The sequence below is a fragment of the Rhincodon typus genome, chromosome 24, assembly GCF_021869965.1.
Source record: "Rhincodon typus isolate 14 chromosome 24, sRhiTyp1.1, whole genome shotgun sequence".
NCBI lineage: Eukaryota > Metazoa > Chordata > Chondrichthyes > Orectolobiformes > Rhincodontidae > Rhincodon > Rhincodon typus.
Window position 1 is genome coordinate 25,437,594 of NC_063355.1, and position 19,171 is coordinate 25,456,764.

General features: G+C 41.6%; 2 protein-coding genes across 3 annotated transcripts in view; one reads left to right on the forward strand and one right to left on the reverse strand.

Annotated features, from left to right (window-relative positions):
* Positions 1–5,647, reverse strand: part of sf3a1 (splicing factor 3a, subunit 1) — a 34,191-nt gene extending 28,544 nt beyond the window's left edge. The window contains exons 1-4 of the mRNA XM_020521937.2: positions 5,506–5,647; positions 3,744–3,856; positions 3,451–3,655; positions 49–306 (exon numbers count right to left, since the gene is read on the reverse strand). Coding sequence (XP_020377526.1) covers positions 49–306; positions 3,451–3,655; positions 3,744–3,856; positions 5,506–5,559 — 630 coding nt within the window. The 5' untranslated portion in view covers positions 5,560–5,647. The remainder of the gene's footprint in view (positions 1–48; positions 307–3,450; positions 3,656–3,743; positions 3,857–5,505) is intronic.
* A 268-nt stretch (positions 5,648–5,915) lies between these two features.
* ccdc157 (coiled-coil domain containing 157) overlaps positions 5,916–19,171 on the forward strand; it is a 46,551-nt gene continuing 33,295 nt past the window's right edge. Inside the window, exons 1-2 of one of the 2 annotated variants that reach the window (XM_048611534.1) lie at positions 5,916–5,973; positions 8,344–8,703. In XM_048611534.1, the coding sequence (XP_048467491.1) occupies positions 8,456–8,703 (248 nt within the window). In that variant the 5' untranslated portion in view covers positions 5,916–5,973; positions 8,344–8,455. Of the gene's footprint in view, positions 5,974–8,343; positions 8,874–19,171 lie in introns of those variants that run through there. The other variant, XM_020521938.2, reaches the window with a different exon arrangement.

Sequence of the window (19,171 nt, forward strand, 5' to 3'; positions counted from 1 at the left end):
CAATTACACACTTACATAGGACAGATTCTATCCTTGGCCTTTAAATACCTTGGTGTACTGCTCCACAAGTTTGGTGAAATAGTTGAACAGACTGTGCTGTGGTCGCAGAAAGTCAAATTGATAGTTACGTTGTTCTTTCTGCATCAGCTGAGTCAAAAACTGCCGGCCGTTTCTCGCAACAAATTGAGCAGTTAACTTCACAACATCCAAATCAAAGGCCGAGATTGATGGGGGATCAGCGATGAACTCGAATTCAGGTGGAGGTTCCTTTGGGACAATTGTTTCCTGAATTACCTGTGCTTGCACCTATTCATATAGACAGAAAAGAAAATAAATTCTCAGAATTTATAATTTCACAAACAAGATTTAAAAGATCTTTATTTAACTAAGAGATATTAAAAACATATAATTTATTCAATGTTGCAACTTAAAAAGGAAAGAAAACTCATTAAAAGATTTGTGTGATAACATAATAAATGCTGTTTCTGAACTTTTGCCTATAATAAAAAAAATTTCGGCACATTTCCTCTTTTGATCCCTCGACTGTCTGTAAATTGTCCAGCCTCTTTGTCTGACATCCAGTGCTGGACAAGGAGAAATTTCCTTCAACTAAATATTGGGAAGATTAAAAGGTATTATCTTCAAACCCTCGCACAGACTCTTATCTATTTATTGCCTCCATCTTCTCCATGGGACCCCCAGAGCCTATACCAGACCACTCACAACACTGGTAATGCATCTGATCCACAGATAAGCTTCTGGCCCACCACCCAAACTGTATATAACAGTGCCCATCTCCACTCCTGCCACAATCCATGCCTGCTCCATCTTGACTTAATCAGTCTATGCTCTCCTGGTTGGTCTCCCATTTTCCACTACACTGGAGCTTACCTAAAATCACACTGCCCATCATTTATCCACCACGCCCAATTCATTGATTATCCCTATCCCAGTTAATCTGTATACCTCCAATACTGTCTATGCCTCAATTATTTTATTGTTTATTTATCCATTTGTGGGACATGGGGTCACTGGCTGTCTAGCATTTATTACCTGGCCCCAGATACCATCAAGAAGGTGGTGGTGAGCTGCCTTCTTCAACTGCTGCAGCCCATGTTTTGTAGGTAGACCCACAATGCCATTAGGGAGGGAATTCCAAGATTTTGATGCAGCAACACTGAAGGAACAGTGGTATATTTCCAAGCCAGGATGGTGAGTGGCTTGGAGGGGAACTTACAGGCGGTGGTGTTCCCACATATCTGCTACCCTTGTCCTTTTAGAAGGATGTGGTCGCAGGTTTAGAAACTGCTGTCTGAGGATCTTTAGTAAATTTCTGCAGCGCAACTTGTAGATATTACACACTACTACTACGAAGCATTGGTGGAAGGGGGAGTGGATGCTTGTGGTTATGGTGCCAATCAAGTTGGCTGCTTTGTCCTTGATGATGTCAAGCTTCATGAATGTCATTAGTGCAGCAAGTGGGGAGTATTCCATCACACTCCTGACTTGAGCCTTGTAGATGGCGGACAAACTCTGGGGAGTCAGGTGAGTTACTCACCGCAGTATTCCTTGCCTCTGACCTGCTCTTGTACCACTGCGTTCATATGGTGAGTCCAATTCAATTTCTGGTCAATGGTAACCCATAGGACATTGATAGTGGGTGTTTTTGAACAAGTGCAACAAGGTCTGCACAGTACCCAGGACTGGGCTGACAAATGACAAGTAACATTCATGCCACACAAATGCCAGGCAATGACCATTTCTAATAGGAGACAATCTAACTAATGTGCTTGACATTCAGCGGTGTTACCATCAACAAAACACCCACTATCAACGTCCTTCAGTATCTGAGGAGTCAGGAATGGTGCTGAACATTATGCAATCATCAGCAAACATCCCCACTTCTGACCTTATGATGGAGGGAAGGTCATTGATGAAGCAGCTGAAGGTACTTGGGCCTGGGACACTGCCCTGAGGATCTCATGGAGCTAAGATGACTGACCTCTAACAACCACAACCATCTTTCTGTGTGTCAAGTGGGACTCCAACCAGTGGCGAGTTTGCCCCCGATTCCCAATGATTCCACTTTTGCTAGGTCTCCTTGATGCCACACTAGGTCAAATACAGCCTTGATGTCAAGGGCTGTCACCTTCACCTCATCTCTGGAATTCAACTCTTTTGTCCATGTTTGAACCAATGCTCTAATGAAGTCAGGAACCGAGTGGCCCTGGCAGAATCCAAACTGGACATCAGTGAGTAGGTTATTTCCAAACAGGTGCTGCTTGATAGCACTGTTGATGACACATTTCATCACTTTACTGATGATCAAAAGTAGGGTGGTAATTGATAGTTTGACTTTGCCCTGCTTTTTGTACAGAACATGCCTGGGCAATTTTCCACATTGTCAGTGATACTGGTGCTTTGGCCGTACTGGAACAGCCTGGCTAGGCGAGTGGCAGGCTCTGGAGCACAAGTCTTCTGTACTATTGCTGGAATGTTGTCAACGCCCGAAGTCTTTGCAGTATCCATGGCCTCTAACTGTTTCTTGATATCATGTGGAGTGAATCAAATTGGCTGAAGACTGGCATCTGTGATATCTGGGGTCACTGGAGGAAACCAAGATGGATCATCCACTCGACACCTCTGGCTGAAGACTGCAGTGAATGCTTTAGCCTTATCTTTTGCACGGACGTGCTGGGCTCTTCCATCATTGAGGATGGGGATATTCATGGAGCTTCCGCCTCCAGTAAGTTGTTTAATCGTCCACCTCGATTCATGATGTGAAGTGGCAGGATTTCAGAGCTTAGGTCTAATATGTTGGTTGCGGGATCACAAAACTCTGTCTATCACTTGCTGCTTATGCTGTTTGGTAGCTTTACCAGGTTGACACCTCATTTTTAGGTATGCCTGGTGCTGCTTTTGGCATGCCCTCCTGCACTCTCCATTGAACCATCAGATTTTGATTACAAAAAGTCACAGAGCTGAAATGTTAAATCTTTCTTCCTTCTCCATAGATACTGCCAGGGCTGCTGAGTAATTACGGCATTTTCAGTTTTCATATAAAATTTACACTGTAACTTCATGGAGTCACCTCTCCCACTTCAGAGAATTCTAACAGCATTACAACCCTCCAAAATCTGTGCCTTCAATTCTGTCCTCCTTTTCCCAATCTTAATTACTCCACCTTCAACAGCCATGCTTTCATTGCTACGGCTATAAGTATAGAATTCCCTCTGTAATCCACTGTCTTTATTGCTCTCTTTTCCTTTAAGATGCTCCCCAAAATCCTCCTTTTTGATCAAGTTGTTGATTAACCATCCTGATATCTACTTATAGTATTCAGTGTCAAATTTCATTTGATAATACTCCTGTGAAATGTCTCAAGACATTTATCTGTTAAGAAGTACTTATGTAATTACAAACTATCATTACTGTCAACAAATTACTCACCTTCTGTGGCAGCTGCTGTTGTTGCTGCTGCTGCTGTTGCATAACCTTCGGTATAGCAGCTGAAGGTTCTTGTCCTTTCCCCTCCTTGAACTCATTAACTTTGTGCCGGTAATATGCATGGTAAGGATCATTTGGATTCAAGAAGTTAAACTTGGAGTTGTTTATCTCATTTTGACGGATTCGAGCTTCAAATTCAGGGCCATTCCTAATCAAAGCAAAATGATTTGCACTTTTAAACTCAAAGGGTTTAATACAGCAAATACAACATGCAGTTGTCGGAATTTAGCACTCACCTTGCTACAAAACTTGCAGTCTTATCAACGATGTTTCTGACTTCAGGAGGAGGATAAATAATACCAACAATGGGTTTGGATGTTGCAGACTCATCTTTTGTTTCTTCTGGCAACTTTAAAACAAAATTAAATAAGTGTCACTAAATTCTTAATCATCTTTAAGCAGCTTAATGACTTTTTAAAATTATTATAATTATCATAAGTTCGTGTCTGCAGATGACAGAGAATCAGATTGTGGAAATGATACTTTTGTTCCAATTAAGTGCCAAAACACATCAATCTTTGAAAAAAACACTCATGCTATGTTAGGATGGCAACAATACATACATTTTAGCGCAATTTATGCTGATGACCAAGCCGTTGAGATAAATTATAGGAAGTCGCTATCTCCCCAACCGTTTAGACATACCAGTTGTCAAATCATCATACCTGGGGACTGGACTGGAGTAAACAGATTAATACGGCTCCAAAAATCACATATCTGATGACAACAGACTATCAAATACTGCAAAAACTAAAACCAGGCAAGTGTACAGTACTCCAAAGCACTATGGATAATTAGCCTGCTAATCTGTCTCATTGATGGATTAGAGCTGCCAAAAGGGTACGGAATTCTCCCCAGTTAGCTGAAGATATCATTACAGTCAATACTCTACAAAGGTGGTCTAGCTGGGCAAGCAGCAAAGTGTATTTCAGTGCTTTGTGATGGTAGACTGCACAATTTTAACTCATCATAAATAGCCATCACCTCTCTACATTCCAAACAATATTATTTTTTGGATTTTTTTGCCTAAGTTTTTTAGACTTGGAATACGTGCATTCTTTTCAGTTTTTCTACGAATGCTATATTGGGCAAATGAAAACTTGTTAGTTCCTTAAAGATCCATGCTAATTAATTATGTACTTTTGTACTGGGATCGAGCACATCTGGACCATATGAACTCGAGAATATATAATTTGACTACAATTTAGGTGCCCTGTAGTGTACTTTGTTCACCTCCATCTTCTCCGTCCAACTAAATGAGAGGCATGTAACCTTTTATCCACACCTACTTTAATGACAATACCATAATCCTGTAAAAGTACTCAGCAATGGTTGTAATACTAAAGTCTTCTAATATAAATTGTTTTACAATATTCTGCACTTCAAAGTATCGTATTTCCCATCATCAACTGTTTACGAATGCGTGTGAACCGGACGAAGGGAATTATATAAGTAACGTATAACCATCCGGATTGCAGTCTGACAATGTGGCCGATTTTAATGCAAGGTAAACACAGCCCTTGTTGCCTCTGAACGACCGGACACTTGGGATAAATCAGACTAACATTCCGCCAACGTGTGGATTATCTACACACATTCGGAGGAAGAGTCACCGGATCCGAAACGTTAACACTGTTTTTTCCTTCACAGATGCTGCCAGACCCGCTGAGCTTTTCCAGCAACTTTGTTTTTGTTCCTGATTTACAACATCCGCAGTTCCTTCGACTTTTATTTTGTGTGGATTATTTAATCGTGTGCCCGACAGGTTATTCCAGGACTCAGCTTGCATAACCAACAGATAATACAGCCTAGAGACAGGATAATAGCCACTAGCTCGGAATCCGGGGATCCAAGACCAATATGCGAGTTCCAGGCCCAGAGCCTGTGGTTTGGAGGCCTCATTTTTCTCTTTTTCTGGCAAGGATTGGCGGGGGGGAATCCGCATTACACCGGGCCAAGGTTTCTTTTTTTAAAACCTCTTTCTGTTTTAAAACGCACCTGGTTATTTTCAGTCTGAGGTGGCGGCAACGCCTGCACAGGTCCGGCCGGCATGCCTTCGGTACCGGACAGGGGAGAGAAGCTCAATCCCCCACCGCAGCCGTTCCGCGAACAAAACTCGGGCTAAACAAGATGGCGGCCACGGCCTGCACCATCCACCTCCTCATGCGGGGGGGGCGGGGTGGGAGATGGGATAGGTACATAACATAAAGTACTTCGCACACATTTAATTCAGTTTCCATTTCTCATCACCTTCGAATTATACACTACTTTTCTTATAATACTGTTTTTATTATGTTTGACCGGTAAAGTCTCGCGTTTGTTGTTCCGATCCTTAATTTGCCTGGCACCGTCCTTACGTCTTATGACGAGCAAGCACGTAAACGCGCGATGACGTTACAGTTACGTTACGTGCGTCCATGACAGCACGTTGTCAACAGCCGGAGGGGAGCTAACGGTCGATCGCAGGTAGGTACAGGCTCAGTGATGGAGTTTGAATCAACCTCATCAGGCACACCTTTGGAGTCGGTGAAACTTGATTCTAGACCTTCATACCTGAAATTACTTGTCCAGTGTATTACCCCCATGCCACTTCTTGCCCCCGCGATATATCTTGGGCTTGGAGCCCTGGTGCTAACAAATGAACGATTCATTGCTTATTCAATATGGGGCAAAGAACTTTATAATTTCGGCTCAGTGGGATGCGGAGGTGCTGTGAGGTTTTGAAATGCACCCGTCCCCCCCCGCCACCACCACCACCACACACGTCCGTTGGGACTGATGATGACTCGCTTCCATGGGTTCTCAAATGTCCAAGCAGTCCAATGCACCCATTTGCAGAGTCTGCTACATGTGGGGCAAAGTTGGTGCTGTTTGACTGACTGCCTGGGGGGGGAGGGGGGGATCGTTTGGAGGTTTTACCCGAAACCTTGACTTCATCTCTTCACAGTCTCAACAAGGTTTCTGCCTGTGTTCAGCGATTTCCCAAATGAATCTTCTTATTTTGGTCCCTACACAAGCCAGGTCTAGGGGGATGTTTGACCTCTTCAAAGGTGTTTTAAGGACAGCCTAAAGCATTTCCACAGTCTTCGTCTTGCAACAGAATAGATAAAGGTAAACTATTTCCCCTGGTTGGCGATTCTCAAACAAGGAGTACGTAGTCTAAAAATTAGGGACAGGCCATTCAGGAGAGATGTTAGGAAGCCTTCTAGACACAGAGGGTGATAGAGGTTTGGAACTCTTCTGCAAACAGTAGTTGATGTTAAATTAAATAGCCAATTTTAAATCTGAGGCAGATACATTTTTGTTAAGCAAAGGTATTAATGGGATGTGGACCAATGATAGGTATGTGGGAATTTAGGCCACAGATCAGCCATGTCTCATTGAATGGTGGATCAAGTTCAAAGGGCTGAATGACCTACTCCTGTTCCTATGTTCTTATAAGCAAGTTCTGAGTAGAGCAGTTGCTTCAGGAGCCTGGTATATGAACAACATGTCTTACCCCATCGAGCTAGTTTTAATTGATCAGTCATGATGCTGGACAAATTGACTTGGGAAATGCTGCTTTTGGTCCATCTTTCCTGACACCAGAAGATAGAACATAGAACAGTACAGCACAGAAACAGGCCCTTTGCCTCAGCATGTCTGTGCTGATTATGATGCCATTCTAAACTATTCTCATCTGTCTGCACATGGTCTGTAGCCCTCTGCTCCCTACCTGTTCATGTGTCTGTCTAAATGCCTCTTACACAATGCTGTTGTGTTTGTTCAACCACTCTTCTTGGCAGTGCATTCCAGGCACGCACCACCCACTGTGTAAAAAAAACTTGCCTCACACATCTCCTTTAAACTTGGCCCCCTCACCTTAAACCTATATCCCCTAGTATTTGAATTCCAAGAAGGCCCACAAACATGCAAATTCCTTGTTGCAACTGTTGATTCTTCGTCCAACTGACTCTTTACTCATGTCAGCAGATTTTTTTAACAATAGAGGACACTGCTGCCAAATATAATTTTTTCTCCTCTTTGTCAGCCCCAAACAACTACTTCAACTTGTGGGACTATGAATAATGAGCAACAGCCTTATCTAATTTCCTTTCTCATCTTTCCTTCCACTGAATTCCTCCAGAAAAACAATGTAAAGAAGGATCTTTTTGAGTGTTTACACAAGATGCAGAAATGACCAAGATGCTTTTGTATCTATATAGTAGTTAGTTTTGTTCTCAATCAAGGCTACAGAATTGTGATTACTCCAATACAACATTCTACTGCAGAATTATAGACAGAAAGCTGTTAGAATGGTTGCAATTTCTGCATATAAAGCATGGTTTAAGGTACTTGCATTTTCCCTCTCCATTAGTTTTATTAAATCCTATTGTTAACAAAACATCTATTAACTTCAGGAAATAATTTTTAAAATTACCCTAAAATTGAATTCCATGCCTAATTCTTCCATTTATGAAACAGCAATATTAATAGTAATGGCTGTTGTGCAGATATCTTTATTGTCATGTGTGATATTAGTAAACCAGCACTACTAGCAAATTGTGAAGGTTCATTATCACTATGGTTCGTGTAAAATTCTGTCAATTATTTTGACAGCAATTGCCAACATATTAAATATCACTACTTTGTATGTAGACTTATGCTTGCAACAATTTGTAGATCATACTGTGCATTAAGTCCTGTTAAAATATTTTTAATCTGGTAGCAGATATTTTATAAGGTTAGTACAAAGTAAACAATACTGTATTTACATTAAATTACAACTTAAAGGTGATATTTGTTTAAAATCATTGAATCAACTTTCTTAATTTAATTATTTTCTATTTCTTGCAGATAAATTGCCCTTGTGGAGCTATTATTGTGGGCTCGGATACTTTATATAGAAATAGCAGTTTCAATTTTCATAAGAAGGTGCATTTCATATTCTGATTTCAAGACATTTGAAATGACACTACTTTTAGGAAATCAAAACTGTTTGGATGGTTTGCGCAAGGATGTCACAGATGTACAAGGGATAATCATAGATGTATTTTCACGAGTTGGTGCAGTTCGCTATCCATCATGGAAGTTTCCGGATAAAACATCATGTGATTTGGATCTTGTTACTTTATTGAACCGTTTTGATTATGTAGAAGATGACCCAGAATACACACAACATTCTCATATTGTGCTGTTTGAATTGGTGATTGACAGGTAAGGTACAAGTTGTTCTTTGGCTTTTCTCCAGAAAGTACCAACCATGTTCACAATAATTCATGCTGGAAACAATCATAATACACAGTGGTAATGCCTCATGCACATAGAATGTCAGCAGATGTTTACTTCCTTCTGACCAACTTAACCCATTATTTTTGTGCCTCAATTTTGCCTTAATAGGAGTGATTTATTTTTCATTAATTGAGGTAATACTCAATGAGGATATGCCTAAGATCCACACTTACTTGCATTGTTCTGTTGCTGCTGTTTTCAGTAATTGTTTTTTGTTGAGATGTTGATTTCTCTGAATAAAGTTTTTGAAAATTACTCAAATATTTTGGAAGTACTGTACAAAGATTGTCTATTTCTTTTATTGTTGTAGCACCTCTGTTCACAGGCTGTTGTTGAACCCGGACCACATAAAAACAGATGTTGAAAGGTTTAAATTCCAAGGTTAAATATTGTGATATTAATTAAATGTCATCAAATGTAATTTAGTGATCCAAAAAACATTTGAATAATGAAATAACTATTTTCAAGAGAATGATTATACAAAGTAGTTTGTTTGTCCAGACCTGTTCATCCAGAAGCAATCCTTCCACTTGAAACTTTGTGACATATCCCAAATTGATAATGGAAAGTCCTGTAATACTGAGTACCATCCTTTCAGAAAGCCAAATACCTTGGTTGAACTATGGTTGGAATACTGCTATATCAGCTTAAAAGGATGGGTATCTTGGGGAAATCTTAGAAGTGGATAAGGAATTAGTTGTAAGAAAGGAAGAAGGGAACTAATGGAAATTCTTGGCAGGTTTGACACAAAAAAGATGAAATATGAGATTGTTAGCATTGGACTGACTGAACTCTGTGCCATAATTTTCTTAAAATTAGGTAATTGGCTAGCTGGGAGAAAGAGTGATTAAGATCTAGCAATGATATGAGAGTCAGCAATTACAATATCCAGTCATTTGCAGAGCAGCAATCAAGAAGAAAGGGAACAAAATACTGAATAACGCTGCCAAATAAAATGGTATAAACATGAAGCTAAAATTTTGCCTAACACACTCCACTCATACCATACATTGAAGATTGTGTTTAGCTCTGGTCAGAAAGATGAGAGGGAAACATTCAAGCAGAGAAGGGACACAGGACTAATCCCACATGTCAGAGGACCACTTTCTGAGGATGGTGTATAATGTTTTAATAAATAATGTTAAATAGTGCAGAGCATGGTGGCTCAGTGGTTAGCACTGCTGCCTCACAGCACTAGGGACCCGGGTTCAATTCCACCCTTGGGCGACTGTCTGTGTGGAGTTTGCACAGTCTCCCTGTGTCTGCATGGGTTTCCTCCGGGTACTCCAGTTTCCTCCCACAGTCCAAAGATGTGCAGGTTAGGTGGATTGGCTAAGCTAAATTGCCTGTAGTGTTCAGGGGTCTGTAGATTAGGTGGATTATAGGGGTTGGGTCTGGGTGGGATGCTCCAAGGGTCGGTGTGGACTTGTTGGGCTGAAGGGCCTGTTTCCACACTCTAGGGATTCTATGATTCTAGACACTAACTGTGTTTAAACAGAGTTCAGATCCACACTCTTACTGAGAACTTTATTTCAGATAAGCACACTTCATAAAACTCTCACACCACTGATTGCTAACTCCACTTATTTTCCATTCTCACACACAAAGAAGTATTTTTAATCAACCTATTCAGGGAAGTTTTGACACACCCCTGCAGCAGGTAAAACTTGAACCCAGGCCTTCTGACCCAGAGGTAAGGACACTACCACTGCACCACAAAAGCACTCCAAATTCTCTGACACACCTCTGGAACAGGTGGGATTTAAACCCAGCCCTTTTGGTCCCATTAGGTCTGAGGCACTTTTTTTGACCTTATTAGATTAAAACAAAACACGTGGCTTGACAAGACAACACAGGATACAAACCATCAAGCACAAAAGATGCCCTTAAGCCCATCGAGTCTGCACTGACCTATCTACAATAATCCCATTTACAAGCACTTGGCCCATATCCTTGAGTGTTATCACATTTCAAGTGGTCATTCATGTAGTATTTAAAAGATTGAGAGGTTTTCTGCATCCACGGACCTCCCAGGCAGTGCATTCCAGATTCCCATTACCCTCTCGCTGAAACAAATTCCCTCTAAACCACTTATTCATCTGAAAATTATGTCCCCTCATCGTTGACCTTTTGCCTAAGAGGAGCAGTTGCTTCCTATCCATCTATGGGTAGGTGAAAGTGACACCCATTGATATCAAAACTGTGGACCCCTAGCAAAACTGGAATCTGGGTATCAGAGGGCAAACTCTCTGCTGGCTGGAGTCACACCTGGCTCATAGGAAGATGGTTAGGTTTCTTAGAGGTCAATAATCTCAGTTCCAGGACATCTCTGCAGGAGTTCAGGGTAGTGTCCTAGGCCCAACCATCTTCAGCTGCTTCATCAAAGACCTTCCCTCCATCAGAAGGTGGGAATGTTCGCTGATGATTGCACAATGTTTAGCACCATTCGTGACTCCTCAGATACTGGATCAGTGCATATTCAAATGCAAGAAGGTCTGGACAATATCCAGGCTTGGGCTGACAAGTGGTAAATAAATTCGCACCACACACATGCCAGGCAATGACCATTTCCAATAAAAAATGGTCTAACCACTGCCTCTTGACGTTCAATGGTGTTACTATCACTGAATCCGCCACTATCAACATCCTTCAAGTTACCATTGACAAAAAATTGAACTGGATTTGCCACATGAACGCAGTGACTACACAAACAGGTCAGAGGCAAGGAATACTGCAGTGAGTAACTCACCTGACTCCCCAAAGCCTGTCCACCATCTACAAGGCACAAGTCAGGAGTGTTATGGAATACTCCTCACTTGACTGGATGGGTGCAGCTCCAATAACATTCAAGAAGCTTGACACCATGAAGGACAAAGCAGCCAACATGACTGGCACCGCATTAACAAACATCCCTCCCAATACACACTACTGCTACCAACTAAAAGATGCATTGCAGAAATTCACCAAAGGTCCTTAGACAGCACCTTCCAAACCCATGACCACTGCCATCTAGAAGGACAATGGTAGCAGATGCCTGGGAACATCACCACTTGCAATTTCCCCTCCAAGCCACTCACTATCCTGACTTGGAAATATATCACTGTTTCTTTAGAGTTGCTGTGTCAAAATTTTGGAATTCCCTCCTTCATGGCATTGTGGGTCTACCTACAGAACATGGGCTGCAGTGGTTTGAGACGGCAGTTCACTGCCACCTTCTCAAGGGTAGGGATGGGTAATAAATGCTGGCCCTGCCAGCGATGCCCATGTCCACCGAGTGAATAGAAAAAACCCTGTCTGAAATAACTCCAGAGAGGCTGGTATCCCATCATCAAGCCACCTTTTATTTATGTGGAAAGTTCTTGACACTGATCCAGCTCCCTCAGAGCCAGGTCTCAGAGTGATTAGGATATTTGACACTCCTGTTTTTTTATCTGTCAGCCAGGGCTCCCTGATTGGATCAGATTAACAGCCCCAATCAGGGAACTCATATTCTATGAGGTCCACCTGGCTGACCTCGCTGCAATCAATACATTGTCCATGCCTCTCATTATCTTATATACCTCAATCAGGTATCCTATCTACCTTATCTGCACTAAAGAAAACAGTGCAAGCCCAACCAGCCTCTCTTCGTAGCTAACATATAAGATCAGGAAGACCATTTACCTGGAAAGACCCCACACTTAATCCTTCAGAACAACTATTTTTTTAAAAATTTCCAGGGCTTTCACCTCTATTACTCACTGAAGGTCCAATCCATAAATTCAATAATCTTTAAACTCTTGACAAACAAGTCCAAAGATGTGCAGGTGGATTGGCTATGCTAAATTGTCCATCATGTCCAGGGATGTGCAGGCTAGGTAGGTTAGCCATGGTAAATGCAAAGTTACCAATATTGTGGACTTATTGTGGAATCACTGGCCAAATGATCTGCTTCCCTACTGTAGGGATTCTATGAAGTCTGAGACTTAGCATTTTTTACTAATTTGAACCCATGTCCGCTTATGCTATTCTAAATAATTTGTTCAAAGCATTTCTTTTTGTAGATTTACCTTTGTTCAGGTAATTTACTATCTTTAACACTGTTTAGAATCATAGAATCCCTACAGGTCCCATTGAGTCTGCACCAACCCTCTGAAGAGCATCCCATCCAGACCCACTCCCCCCACCCTATCCCTGTAACCCTGCATTTACCATGGATAACTCACCTAGCCTGCACGTTCCTGGACACTATGGGGCAATTTAACAGGGCCATTCCACCTAACCTACAAATCTTTGAACTGGGGGGAGGAAACCGGAGCACCCGGCAAAACCCACGCAGACACACGGAGAATGTGCAAACTCCACACTGACAGTCGCCCAAGGCTGTAATTGAACCCAGGTCCCCGGTGTTGTGAGGCAGCAGTGCTAACCACTGAGCTTCCATGCCACCCACTTTATACAATAGCTTCTCCATTTCCATCTTTCAAGGTTGAAAAGTCAAGGTTTACGCAGTCTTTTCTCATAACTCAGCATCTAAATACAGATGATCATTGTGGTAATTTTTATAACTGCCTCAACATTGAAGTGTTCGTTGTGAAGAGGAGTCCCATTGAACTTGAAAAGTTAACTCTGTTTCTTCACAGATGCTGCCAGACCTGCTGAGTTTCTACAGCATTTTCTATGTTTGTTTCATATTTCCAACATTTTGCTTTTATTAAAGTGTCTTTTTTGTACCTTGGTGGCCAGAAATAGATAATGAAATTGACATTTGGAGTCCAAAACATTAACTCCGTTTCTATCTCCACAAATGCTGAGAATTGCCAGCACTTTCTGTTTTTATTTCAGATTTGCAGCACTTTGCTTTAATCTTACAGGTAATTTTATTGGTTGACATGATGCAAATACGATAACCACAAAATCAGCACTGTCAAATGAATTAGGAAGTGCTACACCTGCCCCCACACCTCCTCCCTCACCCCCATCCCAGGCCCCAAGAAGACTTTCCACATCAAGCAGATGTTCACCTGCACATCTGCTAATGTGGTATACTGCATCCGCTGTACCCGTTGTGGCCTCCTCTACATCGGGGAAACCAAGCGGAGGCTGGGGGACCGCTTTGCAGAACATCTACGCTCGGTTCGCAATAAACAACTCCACATCCCAGTTGCGAACCATTTCAACTCCCCCTCCCATTCCTCAGACGACATGTCCATCCTGGACCTCCTGCAGTGCCACAACGATGCCACCCGAAGGTTGCAGGAACAGCAACTCATATTCCGCTTGGGAACTCTGCAGCCCAATGTTATCAATGTGCATTTCACAAGCTTCAAAATCTCCCCTCCCCCTACCGCATCCCAAAACCAGCCCAGCTCATCCCCGCCTCCCTAACCTGTTCTTCCTCCCACCTATCCCCTCCTCCCACCTCAAGCCGCACCCCCATTTCCTACCTACTAACCTCATCCCGCCCCCTTGACCTGTCCGTCCTCCCTGGACTGACCTATCTCCTCCCTACCTCCCCACCTACACTCACCTTTACTGGCTCCATCCCCGCCTCTTTGACCTGTCTGTTTCCTCTCCACCTATCTTCTCCTCTATCCGTCTTCTATCCACCTCCCCCTCTCTCCCTATTTATTTCAGAACCCCCTTCCCCTCCCCCAATTCTGATGAAGGGTCTAGGCCCAAAACGTCAGCCTTCCTGCTCCTATGATGCTGCTTGGCCTGCTGTGTTCATCCAGCTCTACACCTTGTTATCTCAGATTTTCCAGCATCTGCAGTTCTTACTAGCTCTGATGAATTAACCTACTCAGGTTCGTAAGTGGAATAAAACGGCATCAAATCAGAGATCACAAAAAAACATTGTATAGAGAATGTGATCCTGAAAACATATTTAAATTGCTGTCCCCATGTAACTATTCTTTTAGACTGTTTCCCATTTGTCATGTTGATGAGAAAAATATATATTCTCTTGAGTTTTATTTTTTAAAGTGCTATCAAATGGGTAGCAGTTCAAGAAGACAGCTCACCACCACCTTCTTTAAGGCAATCAGGATGGGCAGTAAATGCCAGCCTAGCCAGTAAATGCCCACACCCCAGGAATGAGAAAAACATATTAGGACAATAGCAATCATTAGATTAAGTTTCTGATTTGATTTAACAAATACACAGGTGCACTTTATCTGCATGTGTGCCTTTCTTTAAAGCCATTTTTGCAAAAGGTTTTTACATTTGTATTAGTCCCATGACCTGGTCTTGCCAGGTTTCATTGTTGAGTCCAATTCAGGCAATAGGAAGATTGCCTTTTTATTCAGTGGAACAAGAATATGTGTGATCCAACTGTGACATGCACAAACCTGTGTTAAATAAATTGTTACATGTGTGCTTCCTAACATTAGTAATTACACACACTTTATGGTCATATTAGGAGAAGGATTGTTGACAGCTGGTATGGTCAATAATACTGGTTAAATTTATTTGGTGGCAACAAGAAGTCTGTTTATATCGTAAGTTGTGTCTAAAAATGTGATTGTGATTTTTGACATCTTCATACTTGTAATATTTATCTTCAGAATCCCAGAGTACATGTTCTACAATATAGAACATAATACACTACAGCACAGAAACAGGCCCTTTGGCTCACCGTGTCTTCGCCAGCCATGATGCCATTCTAAACTAATCTCATCTGCTTGCACATGGTCCATATCCCTCTATTCCCTGCCTGTTCATGTGTTTGTCAAAATGCCCCTTAAACATTGCTATCGAACCTGGTTCTACCAGCATCCCGGCAGCTCATTCCAGGCACCTAATGCCCTCTGTGTTTAAATAAAAACTTGCCTTGCACATCTCCTTTAAACTTTCCCCCCTCACCTTAAAGCTATGTCCTTGGTATTTAACATTTTCATCCTGGAAAACAGACTGACTATCCACTCTATCCATGCTTTTCACAGTTTTACATACTTCTAACATGTCACCCCTCACACACTGACACTCTAGCAAAAACAATTGTTGGTAGAGATGTGTCAGTTAAAAATGTATTCTAAAAAAGTCAAGTGTATATTTTGATCCAGTAGATTTCTATTGGGAATTGTGCTTCACAGTATAATTAGTTGTGTTTATAATAACTCTCCAAACTGTAAATATTTATAATGATGTGTACACAGTGATTGACTCTTGACGTTTGTTCAACTTTAAAACGCTATGGAGCATTTATCTAGTCACAGCTCCCTCAATGGCTCAATTGTTAAGGTAAACAGTAGATAGTTGGTGAGCCACATGGACCAGGAAGGTTCCAGTTTGATCCATATTCTATGTCAAATTAGCCAATATTATTTGAGACAGAGGCCAATGCAGGACTTGTGTCAAGAGATTGGCAAAACTGGCAAACGTTGTTGTTCCTGTTTGTATTTCCTGCAGGCTTGCTAATAAGCAGCAAAGTTTCACATATGTTTTGGTTAATGTATTCAAAAGAACCCGAAAAGTGTTTTCACTGTTTAAAGCACCTGCGACTAACTTAAAACAATATTCTGAAATAAGTAGCTGGCTGTACCTATTGTAACCATTTGTGAAGCAACACATTCATTTTGTGCATTTATTACAATTTTACCAATTTGATCAAAGAATATCTGGAATAAAAAACACAAAATTCTGAATAAAGCTAAATAGGAACAGGTAGCAGCTGCGGATAGAGAAACAGAGTTTAGTAAAAGTTAACTGTTCTCTCTCCAGATGCTCCCTGATCTAATTTTTCTGTTCAGCATTTTCGGTTTCCAATTCAGATTTTCAGCACTTGCAGTATTCTGTTTTTCCAGTGTAACTATGACCGTTGACTGTTGATGGCAGTCACCTTAATCCAAAATTCCATTCTCTCTCCACCACTTCTGCCTTAAGGTACCACCCTTGTGTTCTGCTGTTGCCACTGCTTGACCAATTAGGTTCACAACCCTTTGTAGTCTCCTCTTCCTCATTTACACACCATCCTAATTGCAATAACCACTTCACCTGATGAAGGAGCAATGCTTCAAAAGCTTGTGATTTGAAATAAACTTGTTGGACTATAACCTGGCGTCATGTGACTTCTGACTTTGTCCACCCCAGTCCAACACCGGCACCTCCACATTATAACTGTTAGCACATTTATGTTGATGACACCCAGTTCTACTCCTTCATCACCCTTAACTTAATGTCCATTAAATGTTGCTTGTCTGACAATGATTCAGTATTTCTTCCAATTGATCCTTACTAAGACTGAAGACGTACAACTTGTTCTTATTTCATCTTCTTTCTGATTGCTCATTTAAATTGAACCAGATAGTTTACAACCCAGCTGTCAAAAACAATCACAAGTTGAAGTTCTAATCAAATATCCCTCACTGGATTGCTGTTTTCCATTTCTGCAGCATCACCTACTTCTGTCCTATTTACATTCCACCACTGTTTGTAGACTTCAGCTACTTCTGGAATCAATTTCTCCAATGTACATCTTGTCACCTTCCCAAATTCCTTCCCTAGTAAAACTGTAACTCATTCCGGACTCTACTGCGTGCAGTACACCGCACATGAAGGCCTGCTCACCTATAATGCCTGAGACAACAAGGTGCAGAGCTGGATGAACACAGCAGACCAAGCAGCATCATAGGAGCAGGAAGGCTGACGTTTCGGGCCTAGACCCTTCATCCAGCTCTGCACCTTGTTGTCTCAGATTCTCCAGCATCTGCAGTTCCTACTATCTTCACCTATAATGCCTGATTCCTTTGCTCTCTTTCCTTACATCAAATTCAAATTCTTCAGTTAAAATTACCTTATAGTTACCCTATCACTGCAATCCCCTCCAGCTCTATATTCAAGATTGTGAAACCAAGTTTTTGATTAAAACAAAATGATACAAATGTTGGAGATCTGAAATAAAAACAGAAAATGCTGGAAGCACTCAGCAGGTCTGGCAGCATCTGTGTAGAGGGACACTGTTAATGTTTCAAGTCTAAAATGACTCTTCTTCAGAACTAAAGAAAGATGGAAAATTAGTTTTTGACTGTTGAAGAATGTGGCAAGAAGCAATGGAACAGAAGAGAAGATCAAGGAAAGGTCAGAGGGCAAGGGAGATTGGAGATCAAAGGTGTCACAGAACAAAATGCAAAGGCAGTAGTAATTGTTGTAGAGAAAGGACAAAGCATACATTTGGAGTGGGTGTTAATAGCAGAATGTAGGTCTGATCTGATTGAAAACATAAGCGTAGGAAGAAGATACAGACACTGGAATGAGGGGATTTGGGAATTATCAAAATGGAGGACAGAGTTCATGGTTTGAAGTTGTAGAAATTCATGTTGAGTGCAGAAGGCTGAACGGAAATGAATTGCAGTTCTCTAGCTTGTATTGGGCTTCACTGAAACACTTCAGCCGACCTAGAACAGAAATGTAAACATGAGAATGAGATTGCATATCGAGTGGCAAGTAACTGGACGGTCAGGTTAACTTGTGGACAAGGTGTTACACAAAATGATTACCCAGTCTCCATTTGGGCACACCCGTGCAGCAGAAACCAGATCTTGAGTAGCTAATACATTAGACCAGATTGAAGGAAATACAAGTAAATTGCTGCTTCACTTGGATGGAGTGATACAGGAGGGAGGAGCTAAAAGGACAAATGTTGCACTCCTCTGATTGCATGGGATGGTGTTATGGGATGGGGATAAGGTATTGGAGAGCAATAGAGAAGTAGACCAACATGTCATGGAAAGGTTGGTCCCTTCGGTATGCTGACTGGAAGGAATCAGGTGATATGTTTGGCACTGATATCATTCTGGGAAGAAATGATGGACAGTAATCCTTTGAATATGGAGGCTGGACAGGTGGAAACAGAAGGCAAAGGGAATGTGATTCTGGGAGAGAGAGAAGAAGTGTGGGAATTAGGTCAGACATGGCTGAGGGCCCTGTCAACCACAGGCAGAGGGAATCATTGGTGAAGGAAAAAGGAAGACATGTTAGAATTACTTTTGTGGAAGGTAACAGCATAAGAATAGGTGTGACAGAGATCAAGAAGCTGGAATGGAGTCCTTACAGGAAGCAAGTTATTATGAAGAGTAGTTGACAGAACTGTAGGAGTCAGTGAGTTTGCAAAAAAATATTGGTAGATGGCCTATCCCTGGAACTGGAAACTGAAATCCAGAAAGGGAAGGGAAGAGCCAGAAATAGACCAAGTGAAGATGAGAAAAGGGTGGAAATTGGAAGCAAAATTGATCAACATTTTCAGTCTCAGAAAAGAGCAAGACACAAAATCAATACAGTCTTTGATGTATTGGAAAAAGTTATGTGAGGGGGCTTAAGTGGGACTGGAACAAGGAGGATTCCACAAATACCACAACAATATTATTAATCCCATTTTCAGTTCTCTGGCCTAACTCTTCTGCTTGTGATTTCTGTA